General features: G+C 41.0%; 1 protein-coding gene and 1 long non-coding RNA gene across 10 annotated transcripts in view; one reads left to right on the top strand and one right to left on the bottom strand.

Annotated features, from left to right (window-relative positions):
* The first annotated feature begins 4,958 nt into the window (after window positions 1-4,958).
* Window positions 4,959-27,737, top strand: part of LOC114055642 — a 39,418-nt gene continuing 16,639 nt past the window's right edge. Inside the window, exons 1-3 of the long non-coding RNA XR_003570786.1 lie at window positions 4,959-5,049; window positions 5,496-5,630; window positions 6,742-6,832. This is a non-coding gene — a long non-coding RNA (uncharacterized LOC114055642). The remainder of the gene's footprint in view (window positions 5,050-5,495; window positions 5,631-6,741; window positions 6,833-27,737) is intronic.
* The window catches only part of EVI5 (ecotropic viral integration site 5), a 77,990-nt gene continuing 59,624 nt past the window's right edge, over window positions 9,372-27,737 (bottom strand). For 7 of the 9 annotated variants that reach the window (XM_027879991.1, XM_027879992.1, XM_027879993.1 and 4 more), the window contains one exon: window positions 9,372-10,647. In XM_027879991.1, the coding sequence (XP_027735792.1) occupies window positions 10,342-10,647 (306 nt within the window). In that variant the 3' untranslated portion in view covers window positions 9,372-10,341. Of the gene's footprint in view, window positions 10,648-11,783; window positions 11,790-15,724; window positions 15,735-27,737 lie in introns of all 9 variants that reach the window. The other 2 variants (XM_027879997.1, XM_027879998.1) reach the window with 2 other exon arrangements.

Below are 27,737 nucleotides of genomic sequence, written 5' to 3'. Positions count from 1 at the left end.
CCTGCGGGTAGGCGGCGATCCCGCCGGTGAGGGCCGGGGGCGCCGGCCGGGAGGGGCCGCTCGTCGAGGGCGGTGCGCCAGGTGGCGGCGGGCAGGTGGCTCCGGCCGCCGCCCCCGGCCCCGCTCGTCTCGCCCCCCCTTCCCTGAGCGCAGCTAACTCAGCCTCCCACCCCCCCGGCCAACCTCTTTCCACCCCCCACACGGGAGCTTGTGTCCTCCCCGGCCACGCTCCGGCAGCCCGACGGCTGCAGCCGGATCGCGGGGAACAGGCACCAGCGGTAGCCGGGCACCGTTCGTCGGACGAGCGGGGGCTGAGGGAGCCGGGGGGGGCGCGGTCGGGTGCAGCCCCGTCCCGCCGCGGGATCGCGTCCGCAGTCGGCCCACCGGGCGCACCGCGCCTCCGTGCTGGTCCCCAAGCCGGCAGCCGCGGCAGAATCGGCCCCAACAAATCTCTCTCCCCGAGAAACTGTTTATCAGTCCCCGCCACCCTGAACGGGCTAGTCAGCGCGAGGTTGCTACCGGGGCGGGCGGCAGAGTCGTTACAAACTCGCCAGCGTAAACCTGGCGCTTGAGGGGCTGTTCCTGTCGGAGGGACTGATTCACTCATCCCGCGCGAACCACGACAACGCGAAAACGAGCAAAACGGAATCTTTCCTGAAGCCCGCAGCTGTCGGCGTCGCGACACCTTACAGCTGCGGGCACCGAAAGCCGGGGCGGGGAGAGGAGACGAGGTGGGGACCCCGCGGGGAGTCGTGGAGTCGAGGGGGGCCAGGGACCGGGTTAACGAGAGCTACTCCGAGCGGGCTCCTCGGAGTAAGACAGGAGAGGTTCACTGGAACTCGTCCAGTGCCGGGCCGCCTCTGCCATTACACATGACACTTTGCAAATAGCGAATTTAATTGACGTTCGATGGGTTCTTTATGGGTGTTGCTTCACTTCCCCCCCCCCCCCACTCCTGTTAGCGGCCTCAGGTTTGCGAACGGGAAAAAGAGGGAGGAGACCCAACCCGTCGGCGGGGCTCGAGAGCTGCCCCGCAGGTGCCCTCCCGGCTGTACCGCCAAGCACTGGCCCGTCCGCCGGCGAGGGCCGGGTCGCTCCGCGCCGCCGGGGAGGCGCCGCCCACGGGCACGGCGCCGGGTGGCCGGGTGGGAGCGTTGGTGCCCAGACCCACCTGCGCCCAGGTTCATCCTTGAGCGGGGGCTGGCAGCGATGGGGCCCGCGCGGAGCGGGCCGAGAAATCAAAGCAGCCCCGATAACGCGCCGCTCCCCCGACAGCAGCGCCCGCCGCAGCCGTTGGGGGCTCCGGGCGCCGGCGCCGCTTCTGCCTCGTGTTTTTGTCCCCGGAGCGGCGCTTTTCCCTCCAAAAGCCACGCCGCAGAGGCGCCGCCGGCCTCCCAAGGCCGGAGCCGGCCAGGCAAGGGCTGGGCCCGTGGGAAGGCGAGTTCCGCAGCCCACCTGTCCGCCGCGGGCACCTGACCCCGCTTTTCCCCGCTCCCACTGGCCCGACGGCCGTGCCCGCTCGGTGGCCGCCCTTGCGGGGGCCCGGCCGAGAGGAGTCTCTGCTGTCCCGGCCCGCCCGCCGGCGGCTGCCCACGCGAGGCGAGAGAAGCGAGAGCGCTTACCCATTTAGAGGGGCGAAGGAAGCTGGGCTTGCGAACAGGGTACGCGCGGCAGCCTGATAGTTTGGGTGACTTTAATTTTGCTCCCTTTAAGGAGCAATGGTGCTTGAGTTGGCTTTTTTTTTCTCTCTCTCTCGACTCCTTTAGAGCTCGGCCCCCTAAACCACAAATTCCACTTCCTGAGCGTTAGTTAGGAGCTTCTGCAAAAAAAAAAAAAAAAAAAAAAAGTTTTTAAAAAAGCCAGAAGTTCACAAATCAGTACTGTTCTCATCCTCTCTCTCTCTCTCTCTCTCTATTTTCCTTAAATGATAATGTCTTACCATGTTCCACCTCACATAGGGCTCGCTAAAGTGACATGGAAGTGTCATTCTGGAATCGGGCGTTTCATTTCTCTCGGGGTTCTGCTCTAGAAATTACACAAATCTATCTGAACTATTCTTGGATCCCCCTTCGACTTCCGCAACGAGAACAAGTCACAGATTCAAAACACAGATTGACTCTGGCGGGCAGAGGCAGAGGGCAGGAGACGGGGCAGCCGGCGCCCGCCCTGCCGAGCCCGCTCAGCGCCGCATCCCTCCCCCGGCCCGGCAGCGGGGGACGCACCTCGTGCCGCCATCGGGACGTGCGTGGCGCGGTAATCGGGGCTGAGGCCGGGCCTTGGGCGACGGAGACCTCCCCTACACTAGAAATAACTTGTTGTGGAAAACTCTTTTGGGATAAATACGCCCAACGGCGCTGAAAATACCTTAAGAGGTTTGCTCATTTCCCTTCGGATTTAGGTAATGGTTAAATATGGAAGGGGTAGGCGAGATCCCCCACCACACTACCCCACTCTCCCCGCCCCCCCCCCTTCCCCCCGCTACTGTTTGCTTGACAGCGATTCAAACACGAAGGCGAAAGCGGAGCGGAGCCAGGCAGGAGGGACGCGATTGCCGTCCTTGCCTGCGTGTCCGTGCTCAGGTGCTGCCTCGGGGAGGATCCGTGGGGCAGGCACCGGCGGCAAAGAGAAAAGGCTCGCCTTGCTTTACACACTCACCCACGACCTCAAAACATAGTTTTCCAGGTCTAGCCTCGGATTCCTAGTGCAGCCAGCAAATCCAGCTCGGGTCTCCGGTATCTTTCTGAGGTGGTTCTGGGCTTCCCTATCAGGCATCTCAGGTCACCAGCATCGTTTCGATGGCTGTAGGGCCCCTCAAAGTGCGGCTCTGCGGTGAGCCAATCGACGTTTAACACCATTTTCCGTTCAGAAACGACTGAGACTGAAGTCGGACATGACAGAAGCAAGCTTCAGCCTCCCTCACGCCCTGGAGCATCCTGGCTTTGCGAGCAGATGTTTTTTTTTCACCACCACCCCCGAAGCATTCACAGAAACATTAGTCACTTGATGTCACTGAGCCCCTGTGGAACATAGGATTAACCTGACTTCCCAAAATCTAACTAAGCAAGCAAACACTACTACGAGAAAAACGGTCCAACCTTTTGCTGATGCTTTAGTGTGACACAAAAGGAAGCTGAAGAACACGACTGACATATCGCCCTTTAACACCTTCATTATTGCCGGAAAGTTCCTGGTGCTGGGCACAGCAGTTTTACTTACAGCACCTGCGTACCGCGGTCTCCTTGCTGCGTCTTTGGTTGATTACTCTGAAAATCATTCACGCCTTTAGCTTCAAAAATCTATGCTCGAATCAGTAGAAATAACTAAACAACTCTAATTTCGTGTATGCATCTTCGTTGATTCACTGTGACTTTTTGAGAAACAGTCTTTCTCGTTTGCCTCTGAAATGAGATGATAAACTCATACCCTTTTGAGTACCTTACTACATGGTGCTTTGACTGGGTGTAATGAACGCAACAGAACACATTAAATTAGTATTAGCGCTCTGTGATGGTTTTAGTCTAGGCCTTCCTGGTGACCAGTTTGTAACCAAGGAAGTGGCCAAGTACCCAGTATTCCATACGATTTTTACGTAAACCAGAGTATAAATAAGTTGGAGATTAGAGACCTCTCTCTCTTCTCTTCCAGCGAGGTTTGGGAACAGTGGGTCCCTGCGTTGGTCTCGCTTATCTAAGGCTGAGGCCTGCAGAGTCCACTGTCCTGCCACGTGGAGGTTTGGAGAGTGCTGGCCATGACTGCCAATCCTGGTGTTCTAAGGGACGTGGTGAGATCTGTTTTGTTAGTTATTAGTATAGTTCTTGAGTTTGATCTAGTATACCTGTTCAGTGTTCCTTTTGTTCCCTCTTGTCCCTTTTTTTTTTCCCTTTCCCTATCCCTTTGGGGGGGGGATCCCCTTTTACTGTGTATATAGCATCTTAACTGTACATAATTAAAATTTACGTAAATATAGATATATTTTTATATAAGCAGCTTGACTTTGAGTTCTTTAATTTTTATAGTTTCTTTTTCCTTTAACTTAAGGGAAAAAAGGAGGAAAAAAGGGGGCTACTGTCGTAACTTTCAGGCATTTGGCAACGAGCCAAGTCCTAACCGTCACACGCTCATAAATAATTTTGACCTGGTTACAAGAAAATACACATTCGTTTTTGTATATGTAAATTCAAAATGTATACAGGTGCTGCGGCACGCTGTAAGGCGCGGTGGTCTCCGTGCATAGGATGCTCGCAACCATCCAGGATGCGGGGTGCGGGACGCGCTGCCGGGCGTCGAGCGGCTCCGCTCGGGGCTGTCCTGCGGGAGGCACCGCGCCCAGCCAGCCCCTTATGCTCGGCCCACCTGCGGACGGCCGGCCCTTCCTCACCTGCTTCCTAATAGGGTTAAATCCTTCAGCAGAAATAAAGAAATCAAACGAGTGCACCAATCGAATGCTTCACATCCAGCAATACAATCTCTCGCTGCATGGGCACCGGGAGCGGACCTCTGGCTCTAGGGCGTCAGCTTTCTCAAACAATTAGAGGGGAAACGGTATGAAACCGATGATTTGCAATACTGATTTGCAATACTAGTTCGTGCCTGGAATGGACCCTGCCTTCCCAGGATCGCGGCTGGACGGCCATTTGTTTCACGGCGCCGGTGAGGAGAGGGAAGCGGAACGCGGCGTTGCGCACCGAGCGGTGCTGGGGATGCAGGCAGGTGGGGCTGTGTTTGCGGGCACGCACCAGCACACCCCGCACACCCCGGCACACTCCGCACACCCCGCACATACCCTGCACACATCGGCACACCCCGCACGGCCCGGCCTTACGGGGGCCGGGCACGCGACCGCCTCGCGCGCGCGGGCCGCTGTGCCACATGCCCGCGGGCGGGCGGCGCGAGGCGGCCCCGCGCGCGCAGCCCTGAGGAGAGGGAGCCCTGAGGGGAGGGAGCCCTGAGGGGAGGGAGCCCTGAGGGGAGCCGCCCACAGCCATCGTGCCAGGGCTCTCCCCGCCCCGAGGGGAGCTGCTAACTGCAGTAACACCACGCCGAACAGAGGTGAAGGGACTCAGCTCTTATTCTTGGTTTCCTGTGTGACGTGCGTGCCGCAGCTCAGTAACCCTTGAGGTGGTCTTGCGTGTGCAGTGGTCATCGTGTGGCATGCAAGAGCACAGTGACAATGCCAAGTGTTCTGTGTCCCAGGAAGGAAAAGCCAAAACCCAGGCCCTGAGTTGGCGGAAGGATGTAATCCATGGGGAGTGAAGGGCTGGGTTTTAACGGAGCTGCTCTAATGCTTCCCCCAAAGGGAGTGCGGTATTCCAGGTTAAACGTAAAAATTTGTTAAGATACAGTTGAATGCAATGGTATTTGATTGGTACCCTATAGTGGCAAAAGAGAGGAAGAAATACACAAGAGGAGGGGTTTAAAGTAGGGTGGGATTGTATTATAGTCGTGCTTAAAGCTGAAGAGCTTCTTAGAATAATTGACCGCACTGTTCACAACAGCTGCCTGGTGTCACCCTTGGAGCTGAGACAACATCAGGTAAGACGCCAAATGTGACAGGCTGCAGGTGAGATCTTGGACCAGAAGTGATGAGACACTGCGACAGGAGGAAGGATCTGAAGAAGAGGATTTGACAGGTTAGCTCCTTGGTACATATGGGGAGGAGGAGTTTCTTGTGTGTGGAAGTCAGGATTGTGAGAAAGCAGGAAAGACAGTGGTACTTGGGGGGGAATTCATGTATACTTTAAACTGATAAAACTTTGGAGCACAGTTATGCAGAACAGTTTCACTATGAAAAGCTGCTAGAACTTGTAGCAGTGTGCATTCTGTTGGGAAGTGTGTTTTTTATAACTTTTTTTTTTTAACCCCATTTTTAACATGATGCTTATTGTTTATTTTTTCTTCCAGCATCTTGTTCACTACCTTCTTTATGGTTCTCCTTGTGGCATAAACACATGATGTAAATGTGACAAATTAATCAGTGATTTTGATTGGTTTTTCCAGCAATCAAAAAAATTGCAAAGTAACTTCTGCTGCTCTCAGAGCAGATTAGAAAAGTAATGATCCCTGTAAGCGCAAACTGGGGAGGGAAAGTGACAGTATGCTGTGGTGTTGAAGCCTGGGATGAAACGAACGTAGAAATTTCAGTCACTTGGGCAGTAGTATACAGTTCTAAGCGTGCCACACTGCTTCTGTTTTTCCTAATTGTGAAATAAGGCCTTAGTTCCTGGAAAGGGAGAGTGTTCAGCTGTTGTATCTTAGATCTAGCGGTTGTATCTTAGTAGTCAGCCAGTGCCCAGGCATGCGTAGGCATGCACGTGTAGCATGTTTGCTCTGCTCTGAAGCTGAAATTCCATGCTGTATAGAGGTTATGTTGAAAGTCAATTTATTTTGTACTTCCTATTATTCAGAATTTCTGGTTCTAAAGCCTACTGTGGAAATGTTTTCACTGATTCTTCTTACGTCTTTGACTGGTTTGTAAAAAACATAAAAACAACACAATAAAAAAACCCAACCCCAAACCAAAAAACTCCATCACCAACCAAAAGCCTCAGAGAATTGCAGAAAATATGCTGATGTAATTATAATGATAGAAGATTTCACAGAACAAAAATGTACTTAATTGAATCCAGAAATCTGTTAATTATACACAGCTTTCCTCTTCTTTCAGTACACAGAATTAGTAGCTGGTGCATGATTGAACCATAGTTTCCACATAGATCTTACAGGTTGATTTCTTTTAGTCAGTCTCCAGGACTAGCCTAATGGCTTTCCTAGGGGATTTGCATTATCCTCTATCTTCCCCCAAAATGAGTTACATTATTTGGAGCCTCAACAGGTAAGAGAATTAGCAGCATGTCCTGTATAAAATGTGGATAATTTTATGCTAACATATCTCTAAGTCATTCTAGCTTAAAATAGAAATATATTAGCATCAAGTTTCACTAAGTCACTAACACAGTTTCTGATACAGAACAGTGACTGCATTAAATACTCCAGAAAAACATGCAATTCCATCTGTGTTGCAGTTCCAGAAGAGGGTTGAGTACTGATCAACAGTTTTTTTTAGATTTATGCAGACTCCTCTGCGAATGCTTCTTTTAATCACTTTCATAGCGATTTATTTTATTTAATACAGGAAATTGCACATACAGTTGAAAATTGAGTTTAATGGACAGTAGTACTTTGTGGAAGTGTACGTAGATGAGGCCTGCTTTTCATTAAAAAAAGAGTGACCAATGAGAATAAAGAGTTGTTGAGCTGTGAATGTAATACGTGCTTCTTATCTTTGCAGGTGTACTTTCTCCCAAATAGTCATGTTCCAGATTTTTCACAAATACTAAAAAACTTCTAATATATGAAATTACTTCAGTAAGAAGAGGTCTAACCATAAATGCTATCAGTATCTAAAATATTCACTCTTCTAGTGTAGAGAAATAAGAAAATACAAATTAATTAGTGAAAGCATTTGATTATTAGATTGGGGAAACCAGAACCATTTTCACTACATAAAATTGTAATTTACAATTACACAAAATGTAATTTACACATAAATCCCATATATAGCAAGGCATCCCCCTTCCCTATTTCACCTCTCTTTTCAGCTGCAGCACTTACATATTCAAGAATGTTGAGTTTTCATGTTTATGTGCTTTTTTTAACCTTATGCTTTTAGCGTTTGCATTGAGCTTTTCCAGCCTGCATTTTAGAGCAAATCTAAGCAATCAGCAATGTTTGTTAGAAAATCACGGTATATAGCATAATTACTATGTTTTATTTATTGACAAATATATTGTTACGCTGTTAATAACTTGACAATATTCCCATGCATATTCAAATTATAATACACATAGCAAAGAGATTAGTGTCTTTTTTTTTTGCCAGGAGAATTGCAGAGAAAGCAGGATGATGCTGAGCAGCCCATCTTGGGCTGTCTTCCTAGGATACTCTGTGTATAGCCAAGTCTTCTGAAACTGCAGCATGTCCAGTGATTCATTTTTATCACTAGAAGAAATGTAGCTGGGTCGACATCTGCATTTCCCTTAATATTTTTATTTATGCTGTTATTCAGTATCAGTATTTATTATATACTTTAAGACCACAGAAGTTCAGGAAATAACCCTTGCCAGCTAATCTCATTTGCTATCACTTGAACAGTAAGGCAGTTATCGCAAAATCATAACACTTCACTGTTCAAACAGAGAGGATTTTTATGGCTCTTCAACTGAATTTTGTGCCTGCCACTTATTACAGAAGATTAGCTTTAAGAGAGGCTTGCAGCTGGTATTGATGACAGGCAACAAGACATTTGTCACCTATCCTCTTGGGCGACAATGATCCAGGTGCAAACTTAAGTTAGCAGATGCTTATTGGAAGCAAAAAGACAATTGTTACTCATTTGTGAACAAAAGTGCTCCTAATTTGGTTTTGCACACATAAAATTTTCAGCAGGGATAAGGACCTGTCAGCTAATTCACCTCAGAGGTGGCAATTCGCACAGGCCATACTGGGAACAACATATTCAGTGGTAGGATATGGGAAAATTTTGCAGAAATACTGAAGCAAGTTAGGAGCTGCAGATATCAGTAATTTGGAATTTGTCACGTACCTGCTTTAAGATATAAATTAGATTGCACCTGGTCAGATACTACAGTTGAGAGGCCCAGAGCATGCTACTTCCATGCAACCTCCTCTATCATTCTTTGAACATTTGTTAATCTCCTCACTTGTGCTGTTTCTTTCTAAAATAACATTCCAAAGAAAGGGAAAAGAATGGGACTAGGAGATGCTCTCAGCAGTATGCTTCCCCACTTCTGCAGTTTTAAACAACTATGCTGCTTCTTATGGGTAGCAAAAGAGGTAACATACAAGCTGCCTATCAGTACCAACTTGTGCACTTTTTCCCCTTTATTAAAAGAACAGTTGCAAACATTGCTAAAAGAAGTCTTAAGGGTTGCTTAATTACGTAAGATGGCAATAACAGAATATTTAGAATATTCTTGACTAGAATGTGTCTCAGAGGACAAGTAAGTGTTCATGTGACAATAGGAGAATATGTTGTTCTGTTCAAGAAGGTAAAGCCATTTTACTGGATCTCAGTTTTCAGGAGACTGGCAGCAGAGTGCTCAGCTCAGCTCTCCCTGCTTTGCTCAATCACAGCTGTTTGGTGACAGCACCAGTAGCTCACTTCCTACATAGATCTGCAATTATAAACTGTAAGAGGACTGAACTCACATATTTTCCACTGCATTGACCATGTCTCTTCATTAGAATTGAATAATTTTTCACCTTATTTGAACCCGTTTAGAGGCCACAAGTGACTATGTGGTAACTAAGGACTGTAGCTTGGAAGTGACTAAACAGTAAATGCAGCAACCTTGTTAAATCATGAAAAATTTATTTTCATTACATATACATGAAGGTAAAAGATTTCAGTCAATAGTGTTTTGAACAAGCATTTCTGACATGAGCTTGTTAGTGTAGCTAGGCTGAAACTGAATGTAAAGTTAGTGTTTTGCCTTTATTTAGTAATTCACTTCTAGTGTGTATATACAGAATTCATTTTCCTGTTAGAATACCAGAGACAGTAATATTGCAACATTTACATTCCTCATATAAAATGGTGTAATGTACATTTTCAGCTTGGTGTAGATATATAAATATGTACAAAGTAAACATTATTGTAATTAATATATTTCAGACAAGTTATTATTTAGCAACATCAAAAGCAGATGCACATAGATTTAAGTGAAAGTGGTGAAAACACCTTTATGACATTAGTGACCATTATTTGCATATATGAAGTACTACAGATAGAGGCTTCTCTTTCAAGCCTTCTGTGGGCATCCAATAACTTTAGTAAAAAACCAAAAGTAATTGAGAAGCATAAGGTAATTTTATATATATGTGTGTCACGATCAGATGGTTTACTAGGGTCCATCTTGATCACAAAAGGATAACAATGTAAAACATACACTTTTGTTCAGAGCATAAAATATTGCACAAAAGCAATTTCTTTTGAGGAAAATAATTCCCGTGTTTGTGAACAGCAAAAATGGTTCTTATGCACTAAAGAAATAATATATTTGCAGCTTCTAAACCAAAGAACATTCAGTAATACTGTCAGAACTGTCATCCATCAACTTCTTCCCAACCTTTTTATGGCAATGGTATGTCATTAGCAAGATTTGGCAAAGAGAGAAGGCAGATAGACAGTACATCTATATATTTATCACAGGCCAGACCAGATCCAATAGTTGCCCAAGCGAACTGCTGGATGGCTTCAGTTACCTGCCAGTTTCAACCTTAAAGAAATAGGAAAGTCTTCAGTGCTCGTCACAGTGATAATCACACAGTAGTAGAATAAGATTCCATTCTTCTCTGCTTAGAAACCATCTTGTCTGAATTCCCAGTCTGAAGGGCACTTTCCTCAGTATCACTGTCACTGCTGTCTACAAGTGTGTGATCCAAAGCCATCTGACCAGTCCTTCTGGGTAGATGAAAGTTCACCCCACTCTCCTGTATGGAGTTAGTTATAAAATCTTCATCAGAAGAATGAAATGATTCATCGTCTCCTGTGAAATGGTTGACAATGTGAATCCCATCAAAAGTGGGTTGGTCTGAGAAGTCTCTCTGGCCTTTTAGGCATTTGATCTGTTTGAAAAAGTGGAAATTTACAGTTAGTCATAGCTCAAGTCCGGTAATAAAAAACTCCAAACAACCAAAACCATACACATTTTAAAGAAACGTATCATTGAACTCTTAGTGGATAAAATTAAATGCTAGATCTGGAAGTAGATTGTTTGATGATCACTTGAAGTGCTGCAGTTTTAAGGCTTAATAATCAAGGTACCTAGAATCAGTAATGACACATTCCTCTATTTACTGCATCTTTAATATCCCCACAAGGATGGTTTCTGTTTTCTAGAGTGGCCTGTTTGTTTTGACAGGACTTTTGGCCTTTAACATCTTACTTTTACAGCTCTATTCTCTCCTGTGTCACCTGACTTCTCACTCGAGAAATCCCTCCCCCTGTTCCAAAGAGGAGGGATATTGCCAGTTTCACATAGCCACAGAAGAAAATCCCAGAGAATATGTTCAGTCCTGTCTACATTGCAAGATTGTCTTAATTATCTAGTTCAGATCCAATGAGATTTCAGATCAAGCAGTATGAAACATGTCTTCATACAGCATAGATAATTATAGTTGCAATTTTAAGAGAACATCAAACAAGACAAAAATTACTATCAGACCATAGACAGATAATATTTAATTCAATGCACTATGGAGTGATACACTATTACAACCACGCATGCAGGCTATTCAAAGCTAAAACTTAAAGTGCTGAAGTCTCTTGTTAACCCATGGAAGACATTCCAGAGGTGGGTTGGTTTTGTGGTGTTTGTTTATTTTGTAATTTCATTTCTATTAGCTTTTAGTAGCAACTACTCAGGGTCAGTTTGACAGTATAAGAGTATTAAGATAAAAAATCCTGAGGATGCAGAAAAATACTAAAAATAGATTACAGAACCTTCCTAATGTCACTCTAAAATCTTTAAACAGAAGATGCACCAAGTGCTACTTTGTAAGCAACTTTTCACAGCAAGAGACCTGGAGAATAGAAAGAATAAAATGCCTGAAGAGTTTCTTTACAGAAATCTATTTATGTTTCAGAAATCTGAAGCAATATTCACTTGGATAAATAAGAAGTGCATGTAAGTCCTTAGTATTGAACACCAATGGGAGATTTTTACCTGTCTATTTGGGGAAGAAGGAATCTCTGTACTTACCATGGGCTTGTGGCGAAGATGAGAATAAAAAAGGAGTTGAAAAAAGATCACAAGAATCATAATTACGCTAGCGGCCATTAAATCACATGTTAACAGCATGTAAAAGCTCCAGCTTTTAGTGTTATATCAGAACATCCCTGTTAGGATACATGCTGTGAGATCTAAACCTTGTTTATATGATGTGCACTGACATTAGTTTTTTGCATTTTCTTCACATACACATAGGCTGCAGTTGTTTCATGAGGTCTTTGCTTGTATAAAAGCAAATTAAGCTTATGCCAAATACTAGATACTGGACAGTAATATGTATCTGGAATAGGTAATTTTTACTAGCTTATATACCTAGATACAGAAAGCCTGATACAGACATTCTTGTGTTATTTAGAAATATTATCCCTGAGAATATCCTGGAATATGATCAGATGAGCTACCACATGAATTTTCCAAAACAGCTATCAATTTTAGTCACTAAGAAAATAAAACATAGAAACCCAACATTTTCTGTCCACCCTCACCACAGGAAATAAAAAAAGATCCACTGTACAAGTGACTACAAACTTCATATTAGAGTAAGAAATTATATGCTTTTAGGTCTGCACAGTTGAGCCATTGGCTCACCTGAAATTATGAAGCTGATACTCAATGTTAGTTGTTTTGAACACTCAGAAAGCCAAGCCAGTTACCTCAGCTGTTTTCCTGAAGACTTAAATGTGATACCTTTAGGTGAATATATTTAGGTAACATGACAAAATCATGGTTTCACGGTTTTAGGTAGTAACCTTTCCAAATGAGAGTCTGTGGAAAAGGCTGTTGGTGAAAAAAATCATGAATAGACACAGCCTTTGCCAGTTCCTAAAGGAAGCCTGGGAAAACACTGCGTTATCTCTGTGCATCCTTTCATTAAAATAACAAATCTGTGACCTTCCAGAAACACTTCTGATCTGCAGCTTCACACTTGCCTGCCTTTTTTCCCCAAGTACTCCTCGCATCCAAGGGGAAACAGATTGTTATGAAGAAACATGAATGTACTGCAGAGGATATACGGGACAATGACATGTATACAGAGCTTCTGTCTGTATAGAGAGTAGCTTCTGTCTGCTTGAGACATGGCCACCTCAGACAGAATCACAGACACTACAGCACAGAATTCGTGTTGCGGGGATCAACAGGCTGGAGAGCAGCACTGCTGAAGAGAACATGGGGGGCCTCACACACAGGAGGCTAAACGTGACCGCACAGTGTCCCCAGGCAGGGGTAAAGGCTCAGCAGCACACTAGGCTGCAGTGACAGGGGCACAGCAAGTACCTCTTGTTAATGCATTCTTATCTGGCACTTATTAGCCTGCATCTGTCCTATTCCACACTTGCTACCTCACTCCTTCCTCAGTACAAAATATTAACAAGAGGCACCAAGACTTAAGGGTTAAGGGGCAGAGCTTATACCTTAAGCCAACAGAGAGCTGGTTCTTTACTGAAATGCATGGTGGAAGAAGAGACATTGATCATAACACAAAACACAAAGTTGTGTTTGAATGTGAAGGGAGAATATTTGCTACAAGGCAAGTTAAGAATGAGAATAGGTTGTTCAGAGACTGTGGACTCTTTATGTCAGTAAGTTTCAATACCCAACTGACAAAGCCCTCAGCAACCTGCTTTGAATTCAGTGTTGGTCCTGTTTTGGGCAGGCAGTGGGATGCATGTTACTGCTCTTTATGGTAGCCATTTTGAGTTTGAGAAGCTGAGATACTTTGTACCTGCCCAAGTTGTTGCATTTCTCAAAGATGTAAATGCTGTCATTTGAATACAAATGCTTTTACATTAAATGTCAGTACTCAATGTCCTTATCTGTCACAAAATCTAGACTTCCAACAGAATGTTACTTTTATTTTATAATTAGAAATGCATCATTGGAATCTTGAAAATACTTGTTTGTTCAACTGAACGTAAAATCTGTTTTGCATTGACTTTTAAACTTCAGTGTTGATGAAAGTAACTAATCTTCAAGAAATTAAAATTATACAAGAGAATAGGTGGGAACAGCTGTGCACTATTTCCAGTTTGGTGTACTTTCAGAGTTGAAGATAGTTCAGGGGCACTTTAATAGAATATTTGTTCAGGAGCATTTCTGAAGGAGCCTGACTATTCATAATTTCTGTTCCAACAGAAAGGCTTTGTAAGGCTTCTCAAAGTATTTGAAACAACTTGCAGACAGCCTGTGCTCCAATGCAATTACACAGCAGTGGCTAATGCCAGCAGCATAAGGCTCTAAAAGAGATTTCTTAAGTGAAGTTTTGCATTCTCACATAACTTTACAGTCTAGCAAGTGAGGCTCTGCACTTTAACAGAAAAAGCAGTATCTTTTTTCAAGGCAGGAACATTACTGTCCTGTTGGTCCACCAGCCCAATATGTCTCCAGCAGTGACAACAGAACTTTGATATTACCAAGCCCCTATGCACTTGTCCAGGAGCAGTTGTAGCAAATGTAAGTGCAGTCTCTTTCTAGTTGCTTCAGCATACATTTATAGACCAGCTGTCCATGACTGATGATTTTTATTTGCTGTATACCTCCACAGCTTCCTGTGGCAGTAAGTTCCAGAAATTCATTTGTTTTAAACTAATCTCCTACTCATTTTAAGTAACTAACTGCCCCCAAATTCATTAACACAGGGACAAGTGGTGAAGAGCAGTTCTGTGGTCATGCTTCTGAACTTTATGTCACAATGCCTCCCTCAGCCCTCTCTCTAAAACAGAGGAATTCCATTCCTTTTTAGCCTCAGGGACAGGCAGTGATCAAGATGACACATCATTTCAGTTGCCTTTTAACTTCCCTACAGACCTTCTTCAAACTCTCTACATCCATCTAGATACCAAGTGACAATACAAACCCCTTTATTTGTTTTTTAATATACTTCCTATTGATGCCCAACATTGCCTTGTCCAATTTGGCTGCTACTGTGTGCTAAGCCAGTGATGTCAGAGGACTCTCAAAACCAACTTGAAAATACCTTTCCTGGTTTGTAACTACCAATTCTATGTTTACCATTGTGCAGGTAATAGCTTAGATTTTGCAACTGATGAATCACCTTACATTGAAGCTCATCTGACACTTTTTAAGACAGACTTGAGATTCTTGCTGTCATTGTGTCATTTGCACGAACTAAAGCATTATGCCAAGATTTGCCATTCATGTAGCCAGCATATCAAGACAATGGGAAATTCGATTAAGGACTTGGAATGCAGATGTGTGGACCTAACCCAAACACACATCTCCATGCCCTAGTTCCACTCTTTCCTTTTCCCTGAAGGAAAACAACCCTTTTCTCTTGAACAGAGTATGGACTTGCATCCCAGAGTCTGTTAACTTCTATTCTCTTTTGTACAAAGCGTCAGTATCGGTTAAAGGCTTTCAATTTTGGGTCTGGTCCTCCAAGTGAAGAGAACTAGATTTCTGTCACTCCAGCAAGTGACATTTAAATGAACCTGTTTCTTACTGTTTTGCAAGAATCTCAAATCTGATCACATCTGTGAAAAAAAGCACAACTGACAAAAAACCAGGTCTGGTAAACCCATTTGTTTTGCTTTGAATTCTCAAATCCAGGTCACGTTGTCTAGATGACTGCAGCTTCAACCCAGTTTTCACTACAGCACATTCACGTGGTCTTTAGGATATTTCAAAGGGTTAATAGCATTATATGACCAAAATTTAGGTCATCATTATCCCTTCAAAAGCCAGCTGAACCAAGAGCAGAATCTTAATGATGTGTTCAATCATATACCTTCTCTTCCCTAAAGAATTTAGCATTTTAAAGACAAACTATATGTCTACTGGTCAACATACAGTTTTACAGAATCTTAACAGGTAACACTGTATTTTCACAAATTCAGAAGAGCTGAGAAAAGGCTAACAATCAGATCGTTGAACCTCAGAATAAACTTTCTTACCTGATGCTGACTGCCTCATCAAGCCAGGCATGAAGGAGAAACAGTAAAGAGAAATTTAGAAGTTTTAAAACAGTTCAAAAGGTCTTCTATCTTAAATCACAGGATCATAGTTTGAAGGGTACTACTCAGTTGCAAGCCAGTTGTATTTTTAAGACCGTTTGGTTTTTTTTAACTAGAGAACATATGTCATCTTTTCAAGTGGGACTTTGTGAAAGAGTTCTGCTTAAGCTCTGGGAGACATTTTTATGTTGTAACCTTTAGGATTTTTTAAAGCTAGGAGTTCAGTGGTGAAAACTCAAACTAAAATGCTACTGTCCGCTCTTTTAAAAGGTTTCAGTTACTAACTTTTGAAATTTACTAAATTCTGAAGTAGTAAAGACAAGTTTTAACAAAACTTGCCAATAAATATTTAATATAGTAGGATAAACAAGCAATACACAGGTGAGATCAAAATATGATAAAAATAGGACCACTGCCTCGGGTGAATAAAATTGGTTTTGGCAGAAGGCAAGATGTTACATTTCTATTTAAAGAATAAAGATACTGAATTCTCAGTGTTTTTACTTATAGCAGGAGGAATCTAAAAATCAGAGTTCCCTCATTATTTTTCTCTACCTTAGTAACAGCTGCAACACTTCATAAGATTTCATACTTAAAAAACCAAACCTGATTCAAAACTCAAGTCTTGCTGAAAGTATGTTCTAGCTGAAAAAACAAGTCATAAGCATTTTCAAATACCTGTGCTATAATTCATTTTAAAATTGTCAATTTGGCAAAATGAAAATAGAGATTTAGAAGTCAAAACCTAAATATAGGCCAATAAAAAAACCCATTATGATCTATTAAATTCTAATTACATTTAACATGAATAACAGCAATTTAATTGGAGTTCTTAAAATGTCCTGAGACTGTCCACAGCATCTAATGGGATCCCTTATCATACATAACAGTTGACTGCTACTTAGTGCTGACTCTCGCACTTGTAATGAGATTACTTCAGTTCAAGGCATACAGTAGTACAATATCACTTCTTTAAAATCACTCCCAGTAACTTCTTTTGGAAAAATGCTCATCTCAGCAAATTAAGTACTTGGAGCACCTTCAACTGAAATAATGGAAAATATGTTGTCATCTAAGAGACATATCAGTCCAGACAAATACTACATCCAGCAGGTACTACAATGCAAAAGCATTTCTGCACATGCACACAAAGGAAATGAACAATGTTAAGGTTGCAGGCCTTTTCATGCTACTTTTTCACTTCCATGAACACAAGCAGCTCCTTAGATATCTTAAACTCTCTGAAGCCCATTTTTAAAATACATGGTTGAGTTACATTCATACTGAAACCATCACAACATGAACACGGCACCAATGGAGACAACGTGAGCTAAACGAATGGTTGCAGAAACTAATAATAGCAATCCGTCATCTAAAGCAATTCTTAACGAGTTTAATGGCTGTACAGCTACAACACAAATAGTATTTCTTTCCCAACAGAATCAGCTTCCTTATATGAAAGGGACTGCTAGACATGCATCGTGACACAATTGTATCAAAGCATTTTAATGAAAGCCATTTTTGAACAGTCAGAGATTTTAAAATATATTAGGTATGGCTCAATTAATCCTGCAAGAAAGAAAAAATTTAAAAAGTTTAAAGCAAACCAGCTTTAAAAGACATTCTTCATCTTCCTCAAGCAGGAGGCAGTTTTTACCCAAACATACGGATCATATGCAAAAGACACAGGATAGTCTTTTCCTGACAACTTGTATAGCTTCAGATTACAGGTAAAATAAGATTATTTGTAAAAATCAACAACACATATTGCATATAGTAGAATATTCTTTGCTTAGAAATAGTGACACATTCTCTAACAAATCTTAAAAATATATGTTAAATTAGCAATGTGTTATCTTTGTAACTGTATTAGGACAAAACTCAAAGTTGTGGCTTTTATTTCAGCATCAGTGAATTTCCTGTTTCACTTTAGTTAGCATTAAGGGCTTTTTTCTAAAACCATAGCTATAAATGCAGCCATAATTAGGATTAACAGCTTCTGAATAACAGCCACGATCAATGCCAGACAAGGGTCATTCTTGAAAATTACTGATGATTCAAGAAGCCCAAACAAACTCAACCAAACAGATGCTGAATCCAGGAACTCCATTTACTTGATTTGCTCCCACTACCCAATCACTGTTGTCCCTCCTCAGGAAGAGACTCTTAACAACCCTGGACTCACTGGAAGGGTCTTCTCTTCCTTGAAATTCAAAGGAAAAGCTACAGAGATGGGCCCTCCCCCCAGTCTCCCACCAAAGCCATTCTGCATTCTCCAATGCCATATCTACCTCTACAGATAAAAAAAATCAAATGTAAAAAATACATTTTTTAGACCTCAAAATATATCCAGAGAATATCTTTTAAAAAGGGGGGCAAAGGAAAGAGAAATCACAACAAACTCTGTCTTCCTTTTGCTGTGAGGCAGACATGTAAGATCTGCAGCAATTGGATATTCTTAGTAGAGAAATTCAGGAAACAGGTCACATCTTCATTTATTGCTTTCACAAGTCTTTTTATTTTCTTTTCAGTTTAAAATATCTAAACTCTTCCAGAACAACTTTGAGTCTTCTCAGATTCCCTGAAGACATTCTGCTTCATCGTAAAATCTGACTAACTAATTTTGAAATTGATACAGCAGATAATGACATTCTCAAATAGGAAGTGTTACTATGCAGTTCTCTTTACCGCTCCATTCCCTAAGATTTAATTTTGTGCCAAAAGCAAAAAAATCCCAGCAAATTAGCTAAATCTTGCTGAAATCAAGCTGTTCAGTACACTCTAATGGCTGTTGAAGAATCGTGGGCATCAGGAGGGAAGTGCATACATTTAAAAAGGTATGTAAAAATTCTGGAAGACTATTTCAGGGAAGTTTTACAACACCACTAACAAAAATTCTTTTCCCCCTGGAGTTCACTTAAACTAAAAATATTCAAGTTAGCCTGAAGTGCTTAAGGTGAGGGTTTGACATAAATTCGGGATTTAGCTGACTGGAGCCACCACTGCATAGAGCTCTATAGTTTGCCTTTGCTTTTGCCTTTCCCCCACCCCCAAAGGTGATATTTGTAGGGCAGTACTCAAGTTTCTCATCAGAGACTAAATAAAGAAATTAAACTAGTTAAGCAAAATAAAGCAAAACTGAAATTGCTTAAAAAATAAAAAATCCAGTGCATTAGGTGCTGTGACTTAAGAAAGCAGGAAATGTCTTGATCATGCTTACAGAGAACGTGCAGTGAGAGCATTTAAAAAATTTGTTTGCAAAACTGCTTCCTTTGCTTAGCAGTTAATGAATCACCATTAAACATTTATCATAAAAGGGTTTTTTTAAGACACTTTTAAAGTCTTCCATAAATACATTAAATGCGGAAAATAATTTCCTTGTCTAAAAATTTTCACGCAGCTTTCAGTGAGATGAACAAAATGTTGATTATTGGGGAGTCCAGCAATGACCTTTGAAATCAGGTTGTTAGCCAATCCCTGTAAGATCCCTACAGGAGGAGCCAGGTTGCATTCCAAGATACTCAAGACTGTCTGGGACCATCTTAGCACATTTGGCCATTTATTTGCACTGACTTTAGCATGACTAAAACAGGAAACCTGCACAATCAACAACAAACAACTGATATGAGTTAGTGATTCTAGAATAGTGCAAGTTTAGTGGTTTCTATAAAGTAGTATTTATAAAGAATATAAAATAGTGTCCTAAAGAAAATTAACTCTGCTTTGTAGGGAAGTGTTCAGAGCTGTATTTGTTTCCTTCCAGCATTACCTCATCTGGTCCCTCAAAAATTTGACAATGGTCATACCAAGATAAAAATCTGTTGACAAAAAGTTTCAGAGGACTTGGTGGAATATTTGGCTTCTTATCTTGAGGTGTAATAAAATGAATCTTGGAGAAAAGTTAATTTTGATTTGTTGGAGTTTTTAGGACAAGCAGAAAGAAGCAGATCAGGAAAGTTAGTTTTTTACTACTTTCAGTATAGCAGAAGGGTTCAAAGGTGCTGATTTGCAGCACACTTCATGGTAGGAAGACTGCAGGTGTTCATACCTGGTTGTCTCCAGGTTCTCTTACAGCTTTGAACTTGTTAATCTGCACTATGTCAAAACAGTATGATCTGGTTTTGGAGTTCGTAAATGGAATTCAATCTAATACAGTTGCAGTATCCATGTCTTAGAGCAATTGTAGCAAAACACCTTGAAACTGGCAACAAAAACTAATCAGAAATCAGAGAAAGTAGTAAACTCCAGGCTGGATAATCCTACTGTGGGTCTGAGCCAGAATGCCAGTGAATGACAGTAATAAATACCTGAACAGGCTGAGGCTGCTTTTTCTGGCTGTGCCAATATGGCTGCTCTTGTTAGAAGTTAAAAATTAGACTGACTTTTTTTTCCCCCCATCTAAAGTAGGCTTAAAATCAACAGTCGTGAGGTATTACAATATTAGATGAATCTGCCCGACTCATCTTTAACTCTGAAATCCAAGATTAGGTATGTGATTAATTACTAGTCTTCTGTTTATTGAAAATGTTGCCTTTGTTTTTGAAACTCGTACTTCTAAAAGGATGACCAAGAGTAACACACTAGCATATATAACACACTGGTATAGAACCTGAAATATTTATCTCAAATGAACTTTGCTGACCACATCACTAAACAGAGTTCAAAACATTGCAGTGTATTCTAAGTGAAAAGCAAAAGAGCAGTAAAAAATTTCCAAGACTGAGTAATTTCAGGTTTCTGGGTTTTTTTAAATGGCATTTAAATATTTGGCCTCTGTAAGTCTTACAGTAATACAGAATGCATTACAAAATCCCTATAGGTGTCAGGAAGTTTAAGTAAAATCTATGAAAGAGTTTTAATGCATTAAAAGAAAGCTCTTTTGTCCAGCTGTTGTCAACCTATTGTCCAGCTATTAATTTCATATTGCTCTGAATGTACTCTTACATTCCCTGACTTAAATTTTTATAAAAAGTGTTTTTTCAACATTATTTGAAGAGCACTTGAGCCAAGAGGAAATATGATGTTAAATGTATGTTGTATATCAGTTTTACCATAGACGAGTCTGCAGTATTGTAAACGTGACAAAGATTAAAACCAGCAACAAGTGTTCAGACCAGAAGGTTTCCAGTGAATCAGAACAGGAAACCAATAAAGCGATCAATGGGAGGTCATGACTTTTTGATCACTGCACTATATGGTTAAAGAATCTGGTTTTGATCTAGTGCTGTGAAATCAAGTTAAACTTCAAAGTTAGGTACCAAACATGCAATTGAAACAGCAACAGTGCTAAGGAATACCCAACTCATACACTATTTTCAAAACAAGCTAGTATTTGACAATTTTAAGTCAGGTTTTATTTCTTGAGGGAATTTTTCTAAGATTGACAGGTTTGTTGTAGTGAGGTTGTATGCAATTCCAAAGAAAGTTCCAAGCTACAGGCCTAGGAATTTTCCTTCCACCTACCTACTGGTTATTTATGGAAAGTTCCCAGAAGCTTTCTGCAAGAAGCTGTGATGGAAGTGTTTATTTGCAGTGAGGACACAACAACAAAAATATTTTAAAACAGCAATAAAATCACACTGAATGTACTGCACTTTTTCTATCCAAGGAAATACTTAAGTCTCAATGCTCCTCTCTATGCATCTGTAAATACAAATGTTACTGAAACCTTAAGCATTAACTAGAATGTACTGGCTGAGAGACTGAAAATGTACCCGTTCCAGGCAACAGTTACAGGAAATGATCATTTCACACTTTTACTCTGTCCTTTTAAAGCACAAGTTAAACTCAGCAGTTTTAAATAGACTAAGTAACATTTTTGCCTCTGATTGCAGAAACTACTTTCATCTGTGCTGGCTGCCACTCAAATTGATAAAAGAACTTTAGGAGGGGTTTCCACCACATATCCACTATTTGCCTCACATTCACGTAAGTCTACAGAGAACAATTACAAGCTAACACAGTCCTCTCCTGGGCTTGCTTCTCACCTAGGCGGCCCCTCTGTACGACTGCTAACACACAACTTCTGCAAGGAACAACCACTCAAGATAAACCAGTAGAACCTCAATTCCTCCACTTTTCAATCCCCAAAAACTTAATTTACAGGCAGAAACACAAAATAGAACCCTGACATAGCTCTAATCAGTACAGCAGACAGGTCACACAGTTTCAACAATCAAGAACATTATTGCCAAGATAGTGAAATAACTTTATCTATTATCAGTTTACTTGCTTTAGCAATCTGGACAAACTCTAAAGAAGGACACAGTATAGCTATATTCACCTTTAATGCTGCAGTCAAGAACTATTATACTGCTCAGCAAGACAGATCTGGAACTGTGATGCAGTAGAACACAGGAAAAAAAAGGGAAAATGTAAAAACCATCACCCATCTTAATTTATTTTATCACTGAATCTAATCTTGTCACTAGTGGCAGTGAAACAGTTCAGAATCACGTGTCCCTCCTCCAAGTAAACAAAGATGTGTTCCATTTGAAGACAGGCTACATTGGTGTCCTGGTTACATTATTCACGTTTAGAGGTTTCCTTCACCCTCATAAGGGATGGAAAATATTTCGTTGATTCTGTTGTTACTGGGGGCAAGAGAGAGGAATCAACCTTACCTGATGCAAAGATGAAGATGGAGTTTGTGGCCAAAGATTCACGGAATGAAGTGCCATCACTAAGGAATCAATCCTATCATTTTGGGCAAGTGTAACATGATTGTGTTAATTACACTATGACCCCCCAAAGTTAACTGAATTAAACAAATGAGTTCATAAAATACAGATTCCATTGTGCCTTCCTTCTGCCTGTTGATTGCTTCGTTTAGCCAGTTTCTAAAGCTAGTTGCCTTATTAAGGGCAGGACTAAACTGGAGAAAGTTACTGGATAATAAGACTCCCAATCTGATCAGTCTTCCACTTCTGTAACAATCTGGGCATTATCAAGCCAGTTTAACATCTGACTCTCAAGGACAAGCTGAGCCTAAGGAATAAAGCAATTCATTTTTCTAAAGCATAGGGTATATATTTAACTATCCTGTGTAGACAAAGCTGCTACATTAGATTGGGTGTTTACAAACCACATGACCTCACAAACGCTATCTTATCACATCACAGGTTCCTCAGACTGACCACAACCACTTAAATCAGACTCTGCCAGCACAGAGGCTCTGTAACTTTGACACCTAACTAGTAAAGCAACTACATTTTTAGCTGTCCAGCAGCTGTGCAAGAATTTTACTTATGGGGAGGGAAAAATCTGATCATCTCTTGTCCAACTGTGCTTGCAAGATATGGCAAAAGAAAAGCACATGATTTATTGTGCTATAAACTTCCACTACAAGTTGAAATGCTTACTCTTTAAATCTGAGGGCTAACATATTTCCTTTCAGGGACAATACTTCTTATCAAGTAAGAAAACATTTATAGAGAGCCACATATTTTGAAAACATTTGTCTAATAAAACAAACTATTAGAAGATATTAATGTGATTCTATTCTGAATTGAGAAACAAGTGCTTTGCAAGAGTTAATACAGGACTTCTAATCAACATTACAGTTTTACTAAGAACTATGGAGGAAAAACAGTGTGAAAATTGACTGCAATAAATCCCATGCAGCTTAGTTGGTTTTATGAAAGCAAGCAAAATGACAGTTTCCAAGAGACAAATACACATGTGCTTGTACTACATGAAAAGGAAATAGTACATCCCTTCAAAAAGATGGGGGGGGGATATGTTGTTGAGAGACTGAGTGAAAGAGCATTACATCTAATAACAAATATTACAGGAAGCTTACTAGGCCTTGCTCTTCTTGCCTAAGTTCTGATGAAAGAAGTGTTACCTATTTCTGTTTCTGACGTACCTAAACAGTGATAAATCTGATCGCTCATTCTCATTTGCCCACATGATCTGATCCCCCACTATCCCCCACCCTCTAAATGTGTCTTCAGAAAATTTGAAAAAAAATTGTAGTAGGTTGAACTGTAACTAGAATTTGCTTTCCCCAGTTAATCCTCATATCTCCATTATTCTAAGGTATGGTACTTACTCCAAGTTATTTAGTCTGCTTCTGAATTCAGTCTAGTGGTGCATCAGATAAGAGAACATCTGATTTGGAAAGCACTGAATTTGACTCAAAAGAAGCCAAATAATAAAATTAACAGAGCAAAAAAAATAATGCTTCCTGCTGGTATCCCATCATCAAGCTCAGATGCTATGATTGTGAGAGAAACAGGAGCTAGGAATGCTGCTGGAAGTGGACAACCCTGCTGGTGCTATTCCATTGGGTCACAAGAGTGTCACAATTTTGTGCTCATCTATGACTGATGCAGGAGTCATCATTTGGTTGCTTGTAAGGATATTCCCTCAATTCCTCAGTGGACAACCTGGACCCAGCTGTGTCAGGGACCAGAACCACTCCCTGTCCCACAGTGATTTAAGGTTATTAGCTAATATTTTAAAAAAATGAGGACATTATTTGACAGCTTTTAAACACAGCATACCTACCATATACATTTATGATATTTAAGACTAAAGGAACTGTTCATGTGGTTTATTCTTTCATCCTGGTACTACAGTGCATTGAATTTTATTTAGGTATTTTATTGTGTGGCCTATATAGGTGGTTTTTTAAATCCTTCACACTGATGGGCTACAGTTTACTTTCCCTTCTTCATTTTAGTTTCAGCAGTGAGAGCTTAGAAAGCTAACGCAAGTTGCAGGATGTATCCTTAATTCAGCCATATTACCAATTACTCCTTTGGTCACAATTTATGCATTATTTATCCTCAAAGTCATTACTTAAAGTGTCTTGAATTTTATTTACACAAGCAAAATCTTTTAAAAGCATAGTATTTAATCTCCAACTTTTATATCTCTTTTCATTAAGCCAATCTTAAAATGTTAGCTCACCAGGAGCATGATCAGACCATGAGATAACACCTATATCAGACTCTTACTGACTGCATTAGGTTCTTAAAACATAATATCACATCCATTCCTAGATAAACTCTATGTATGTGGGAATGGAAGAGTAGTAAGCTAATGGTCATTACTTCTTTGAATAGCCATCAAGTTTTCAGATACTGAAATGGGAAATACCTTTAAAAATACCCCCTTTTCTGCATTGTCAATATGCAAGAATTTAATCACTAGAATTTCACTTAAAAGGTACTATTAAAAAGCCTTTTAAATGCCTCAGAAATTATTTTGGCAGAATAATAATGCCCCAAGTAATTTGCCATCTTCTTTTCCATCAGCCATGCTGAAATATTGTTAACTGGACTAGTCTGCAGAGGATTTTCTAACTGGTGGAACAGCACGCTACACTAACATCAGGATCTTGTTTTTCATTCAAATACCAAAACATATGCATAAAATTTGCACATTAGAAAACAATCTCATCCTTCCTTCCTTCCTCTCAAAATATTGCAGTTAATTGCTGAGAGCATATTTCATTGCAGAGAAACAGCTAGGAGAAAACTAGCTCTATATTCTGTCTCTGACAGTGGTCAGTAAAAGATGCCTGCAGAAAAAAAGGCAAAATATGAAGTTTCCCAGGATGTTTTTCCCAAACTCCAGCAATTATCTCTCTAAATTCATGGGGGGGGGGGGGGGGGGGGTGTTTGAATAGTGCCTGCAGATGCACAGATGCTGTGGTATAATTGAAAAATGGACTATCTTCAACATCCATACTTCTGCTTCCTAAGGAAAAATGTGCTAAGTGAAAGCAGTGTTGTTTCTCTTCACAAAGCTGTCCTCTAACACAGATAGCCAATATACAGACAAATCATAGCTTTATGGAAAAATGCACCACAATCCAGAATTGTAGAGGCTTTTGGGGACTTCAGTGTTGGGCAGAATTTAGCCTTTAATATGAAAACTGTCATAAGCTTAAAACAAATCCCCATTGAGATACTGTAGTAGTATAAATATAAGAAAAGTGCAATTTAAGAGCTAAACAAACTCATTCAAGGATTCCGAGAGACACAAAAATCAGCTAACAGTATGACAAACTTGGTATTCATGTGAAAACAACTTAAACTTAAGCACTTCAGTCCTAAATCACAAAGTCTGAAAGACTGGAAACCACTTGCTTTTGTCTCCAAAGGTTTCTTGTGGTCTGCCAGTGTAGTTTGTGGGTAAGCACGTCAATTCTAATCTTTTGTACCACTCCTGTAATCTAGGTAACACATGCAAGCCTTGCAACATCCAACAGGAAGCAGAGGCAGCTGCTGGGTAATATATATAAAGTGACTGCACGTACAGAGGGGTAGTGCATGAAATGCAGAACTTCAGCAGTTTATAAATCATTTAATTCCATTCAGTTTGAATTAAAAGAAAAAGTGGGAAACTACAAACACCCTCCTCCTTGTTTCCTCAGTATGTGATTTGTGTTGAAAAGAGTAACAACTATTCAAGATTCATCGTAATTTTTCTTAAACCTTCAAATTTACTGAATGGAAACTCGTAACCATCCAAAACTTCCAATGTATTCATTTCCACACAGGATAACACCTTTACTTCAGTACTGCCTCCTGCGTGGGATATGCTCTTGAACAGTAAAAATGTACCACATAAGTTGCTTTAACTTATCATTTTGGTGTCTAATCAAAGGCAACGTGTGTGAAGTCCTAGTGTGCTCCTTGTGCAGCCTGAGAGTATATAACCACGGTATGTAACACAGTATGCAGTGTCTGTATGTTCATGCCATTTATGTCACATCAGTTAAAGCACATTAACTGCAAAGTCACATAACAGAATACAATGCTCACTAAACCTTGTTTCTCCTGTGCCAAGGACAGGGCAACCAAGCTTCTGTACTCACTGACGGCAGTAACACAAGTTGCTCCACAGAAGCTGTAGCCTCTTGGGACTGCACAATGAGAAAATCCCACTAAGCTGGAAGTCAAGAATACTGTAGAGATAGCTTTAAGAAAATGCTAGGTAGAGAGATTTCAATTTATAAAAAGAACAAATGGTAGTGGGACACAAATTTCTGAAAAGGCAAACAGAGTATCCAAGTCCAGTGCATATTAAAAACTCTCAAAGAAGTTTATGTCATAACTTCCTGTTTGTGATGATCCTCAACAATTCAAGTTTTCACACAAGTTTCAGCCTTCAACAATAAAGTCGTAAGTCACAATCACCTAACAACTTTGTGCCCAACAAAGCAGGAAAGGAAGTACAGCAGTAAATACAACTCATCACAGGATTAGCTACTGGCTAACTAGAAATACTGCAGTCTGAGTATCCTTTCATTATGCATCAGCTGTTCTTTGAATGTTGATAGGCTGTGTAAAAGATTAAAGGATAGCTGTCAGTAACATTCTAGGGAATGAACATAAAACCTGACATATTTACTAAAGTTAAAAATGCAAGTTAATAATAATTGATCTACATGTATTTTATCTCTGAGTGAAATTATGGTTGCACTGAGGAATTTAAGAATTAAGTCACTATTTTACATAACACTAAGTTACACTCGGTATTAAAATTCTAACCCATATTTGGTTGTTCAAGTTAGTGCAAAGAAAGAGGTGCATGTAAGCAGGTTGAAGATAACACGCATGGAATCAGAATTGTTAAGGCTGGAAAAGACCTCTAAGATCAGAGTCCAGCCGTTAACCCAACACTGACGTGTTCACCACTAAACCAGAAGCTTACAGAAGTCTAGAGGATCTAGTAGAGCAGAAGCCTGCAACTTCTTGTTACAGTGTTCTCAAAGCTCCAGATATTGCCTGTTTGCTCTCCTGAAGTGTTCATAAAGTACAAGTTTAAGACCTACTGTGAAATAGTCAATATACAATTCAGCTTACCACGGGCTACAGAAATCCTCTGGTTAGGTATAAAAGGAATCAGGTAGGCAGCTTGTTAGAACAAGACCCAAACCCAATATAGTAATACCATTTATAGTTATTTTACTTTATTTGAAAGGTAAAAAAAAAAA

This window comes from Empidonax traillii, unplaced genomic scaffold (assembly GCF_003031625.1).
Source record: "Empidonax traillii isolate 1590-97213 ecotype Southwest subspecies unplaced genomic scaffold, ASM303162v1 scaffold62:size2133460, whole genome shotgun sequence".
In the NCBI taxonomy this organism is placed as follows: Eukaryota; Metazoa; Chordata; class Aves; order Passeriformes; family Tyrannidae; genus Empidonax; species Empidonax traillii.
The sequence above is the reverse complement of the archived record's forward strand: the minus strand, read 5'-3'. Positions and strand labels throughout refer to the sequence as shown.